Raw genomic sequence first — 4,471 nt, 5'->3', positions numbered from 1 at the left:
ACAAGAAAAATATAAGACGGAAAAATAGGCCCATTACAAAGAAAACCAAAAGGAAGCTTGTACAAAAATGTCGTCTGAGTACTTTGATCTGCGAATCCCAACAGAATTGTGCAACAGAACTGCAGTTTGATATATTTGTATCATAACTGTCTGTTGCAGACTTGAAGGTATTTAAGTATGATATTAGCTAAGCTTTACTTGACCAAAATCGACAGTAATTATAACAGGAAATCACGTAGATATTTCTTACAGATTTTTTACATGATTAGATTGATAACACTGTTACAATTAATAAAAACATCAATCTCTTTAAAAACAATACAACTGAAATCTAATCTTAATGGAAAAGGAAAACAAAGCCATTCCATTTATTTGATCACAAAATATGTCTAGAAATTTGAAGACTGATAACTCCATCCTATGGAAAGTCAGTCATATATATTAATGCATAGTCTTATTAACAGAATTGAATGAAAAACTTAGGCGGACTTCAATGTGTTCTCAACGTCGATGACAAATCGAAACCTGACATCTTTTTTGACAACGCGTTCCATTGCGGTGTTCAGGTAATCAATCGGGATAACCTCGATGTCAGCTGTTATGTTATGTTCAGCAGCAAAATCAATCATCTCTTGCGTCTCTTCCATACCTCCAATGGCACTACCAGCTACCATCTTCCTTCCTGCAATGGCCGGCATAGTGGTTATACTGGTTATCTACTCTCAAGTACATATTCACTAGAAATGAGTCCCCATGCCAGCAGTGTAAAACCGATTAATTCGATTAATTTCTCATCATATATGATATATGTTTGCTTACCTAGGATCAAAGGGAAAACTGGGAGATCGAGGGGCTGCACCGCTATACCAACGGTAACAACTTTTCCATTAGTCTTCAACAATGTAATCAAAGGCTCTAGAGGTCGAACTGCAGGAACTGTGTCAATGATACCATCCATTGTGCTCATGGCAGCCTACAATGTCATAAAAACTGCATCATTTCACCATACACGTGCATATATGAATCAACTTAAAATCATGAAGGCGAGGGGAGCATTTGATTCATCGAATAATTACCTCCATCTGATCTTGGTCAGTGCTAAGAAGGAATGCATCAGCGCGGAGATGTTCCATAGCTGCCTCCTTCTTATTAGGGGAGGTACTAATGACTGTAACCTTGAGCCCCAAAGCCTTGGCAAATTTAACGGCGACGTGACCTAAACCGCCTAGGCCATTCACACCAAGATGCATACCGGGTTTGTCAAGTCCATAATATCTCATGGGGCTGTAAGTTGTAATCCCGGCACATAGAAGCGGAGCAGCGCCATCAAGAGGTAAGTTGTCGGGGATTCGAACAATGAAGTGCTCATCAGTCACCATATTGTTCGAGTAACCTCCGTATGTCATGGTTCCGTCGTAGTATTTGGAACCGTAGGTTTGTATCAGATTCGGACAGTAATTTTCTAGGTGATGGATACAATTTTCGCAAGTTCGGTCTGAGTCGACCATGCAACCAACACCGACCTTGTCTCCAACTTTGAATTTCTTTACTTTGCATCCTACTTCTGTTACTACACCAACAAGTTCATGCCTGCAGCATATCCCAAGTATACCAATTAAAAAGATACACTTCATATTACTAGGGCAATTAAGCTATTAATATACTCATACCCAGGTACTATAGGATAGGTAGAAGTCCCCCAATCATTTTTGGCCATGTGTATGTCCGAATGGCATACTCCACAGTACAACACTTTGAATCTTACGTCCGTTACTCCTGTTTCCCTGCAACAATTTTGTAACTAAACTAGTTCATTTCCAGATAGAACAACATGGTAAGTTTCTAACTTCACTATTGCATGCCGTATAGGCTAACAACAATGAAAGTCGACTTAATCAAATGATCGAGTACCTTCTTGAGAACTTAAAGGGAGATAGAACACCAGATGTATCTCTTGCAGCCCATCCAATTGCTTTCCTGGGGTGTTTCTGCTCCGGAGACGATTCCATTTGCTTTCCTTTCCTTGAGTTAACCATCTTCGTCTTTGGTATAAGTTCTAGCAATGCAAAGACTAAGAGCGAACACGAATTAGTAATTGATGACCTTGGTACAGCACTCGGAGCAAGTTTGATAGATAGAGAGAGATTTTCGAAGTAGGGTGCGAATCTTAGAGCGATAAATGGTATATATATATATAGGCAGAGGAGCTAGGAGATGGTGTTCTGTACGTCAATGCATGAAAGGAATTTCGAAGATGTACGTATTTCTTCCGTATGGTATTAAACTTTCTCCTCTTGACCAGAACAAGAAGCTAATACAAGTTTTTAATTCAGAAAAATCGTACTTTTTACTCTCATGTTTTAAATGAAGCGTGATAATACGTAAGAAAAAATTATGTGTACGTTGCCGCAAAAAATGAGATGGGATTGGAGCAAACCGTCGACGCCTGCATGCATTACAAGATTAGAGCACAAAGTAATTATTAGGTGGTCCGGGAACACCACGTGTCAATAGTCTTGACTAGTTTTAACCAATAAGATTGCTTGAATCATGTGAGACCAGCAGGGGTGAAAAAAATTAAAATGAATTTAAATTATCGAACCAATCAAAATTAAATATATAAATCTGTATACTAATAAAACAAAAGGGGAACACCACGACTGATATCTGTCATGTACACCTAATAATTCTCCTAGAGGACACGTTACCCAAATGATCTCAGCCCAGAGTTTTGGGTGTGTTGTGGAGTTATGGTGGTCTTAAACTCTTAATCCGTGAGCGATTCTGCACTACTGTGTATGCGCGAACTAGCCACAATTAGACGACGAGATCAACCAAGCAATAAGTTAAACATTCGTTAGCCTAAAGCCATCTGTATTAATTGATCGGCAGACAAAGAAACTGATAAACTTAAATTTTACACTAATTTTCTTTTTATTTTTAAACCTTTGTAATACTTTAAGTAATTAGGAGTTTAGGACCTATCTGGATTTCTTTTGCTGCTCAGTGGTTCTTGGAGACTTGCGAAACCGTTCTAGAAAAGAGTTTGGAAGGATGATGCTGTACTTCTGTGTGTTACAAATCGAGGTCGCGGTGATAAAGCTTAACCCCTAAGCTAAAGAACAGAGAAAGAGAAGAAGAACAGAGGAAGAAAACGAAGAGAAAGCTATAAATAATTGTACGATAAAATACTGGTCACTCTTTTTATAATTTGAGATTTCGATAGTTTAGTCATCTTTTTCTCAATTTCAACAGTTCACTCCCATTACTTTCAATGTCAGATAATGAGGTCCAACCATCCACTTTCTATTCAATTTTACTATTAAGTTGTTGAGCTGTCATTTATTTCATGTCAAGTCAGCTGAATGAAGGGTAAAATCAGTATAATACTCTTTAGTTTATTTTCCCACTTCTCCAACAAAAGAAGGAAATCCCTCCAAAACAAAAATTGGATTATGCAATTTTTGTTTTCGGTAAATTAGCACTTTATTGATTGACTTACTAATTTTGAAGAATATGCAATATATTTTTGGTGACAATAATAATATTATGAAGGCCAGGACTTATTTATTAATGTAGGTGAAATTTATTTTTTATTAAATTTCCTTTAATTATGCTTCGGTTTTTTTTTTTTTCCCTGATACAAGTTATGCTTTAGTTCTTGAAGCTTGAATTTTAATGACTATCTTGCACAATGATTTTGGAGGGAAATGATTTCACTTTTAGAGGGATTTACATCTTTCTTTTGCTGGAGAAGCCAAAAGGTGTTACAGTGATTTTACCCTTCATTCAGTTGACTTAGCATGAGAGAAAATGATAACTTAATAACTTAAAGATGAAATTGGATGGAAAGTAGACGGTTAGACCTAATTGTGTGATATTGAAAAATAATAGGAGTGACCTATCAAAATTGAGAAGAAAAAGACTAAATTGTCAAAACCTCAAAAATAAGAGGAGTGACCAGTATTTTGTTGATAATTGTAATTGTACCAATGGATGTGGACTTGGGCAATCTGTTCATCTTCGTCTTAACACTGTTGTGTAACAAAATGTGAGTCCCTAGGAACCACTACCAGGACAAGCACTTTAGCCGACGAAAAATTTTCGTCGGCCTGTCAGCTTAATTCGTCGGCTAAGATCTTAGCCGACGAACCTTTCATCGGCTAAGATTTCGTCGGGAAAAGGTCGTCTGTGGTGACTTTAGCCGACGACACATGTAGAAGTCGTCGGCTATAGTCCAGAGTTTAGCCGACGAAAAAAATGTCGTCGGCTATAGTCCAGACTTTAGACGACGAAAAAATGTCGTCGGCTATAGTCCAGACTTTAGCCGACGAAAAAAATTTAAGTTATTCGTCGGCTATAGTCTAGCGTTTAGCCGACGAAAAACATGTCGTCGGTTATTTCTCCGATTTTAGCCGACGAAGAATTTAAAATATTCGTCGGCTAAAGTTTGTAATTAAAAATAAAAATA

General features: G+C 37.5%; 1 protein-coding gene across 1 annotated transcript in view; it reads right to left on the bottom strand.

Annotated features, from left to right (window-relative positions):
• Positions 1-146: 146 nt before the first annotated feature.
• The window catches only part of LOC101304719, a 17,792-nt gene continuing 13,467 nt past the window's right edge, over positions 147-4,471 (bottom strand). The window contains exons 9-13 of the mRNA XM_004289465.1: positions 1,912-2,166; positions 1,671-1,784; positions 1,077-1,590; positions 820-973; positions 147-682 (exon numbers count right to left, since the gene is read on the bottom strand). Coding sequence (XP_004289513.1) covers positions 480-682; positions 820-973; positions 1,077-1,590; positions 1,671-1,784; positions 1,912-2,166 — 1,240 coding nt within the window. The 3' untranslated portion in view covers positions 147-479. The remainder of the gene's footprint in view (positions 683-819; positions 974-1,076; positions 1,591-1,670; positions 1,785-1,911; positions 2,167-4,471) is intronic.

The sequence above is a fragment of the Fragaria vesca genome, linkage group LG1 (genome assembly GCF_000184155.1).
Source record: "Fragaria vesca subsp. vesca linkage group LG1, FraVesHawaii_1.0, whole genome shotgun sequence".
Lineage (NCBI taxonomy): Eukaryota > Viridiplantae > Streptophyta > Magnoliopsida > Rosales > Rosaceae > Fragaria > Fragaria vesca.
Note: the sequence above shows the minus strand (reverse complement) of the source record. Positions and strands in the feature narration are given on the sequence as shown.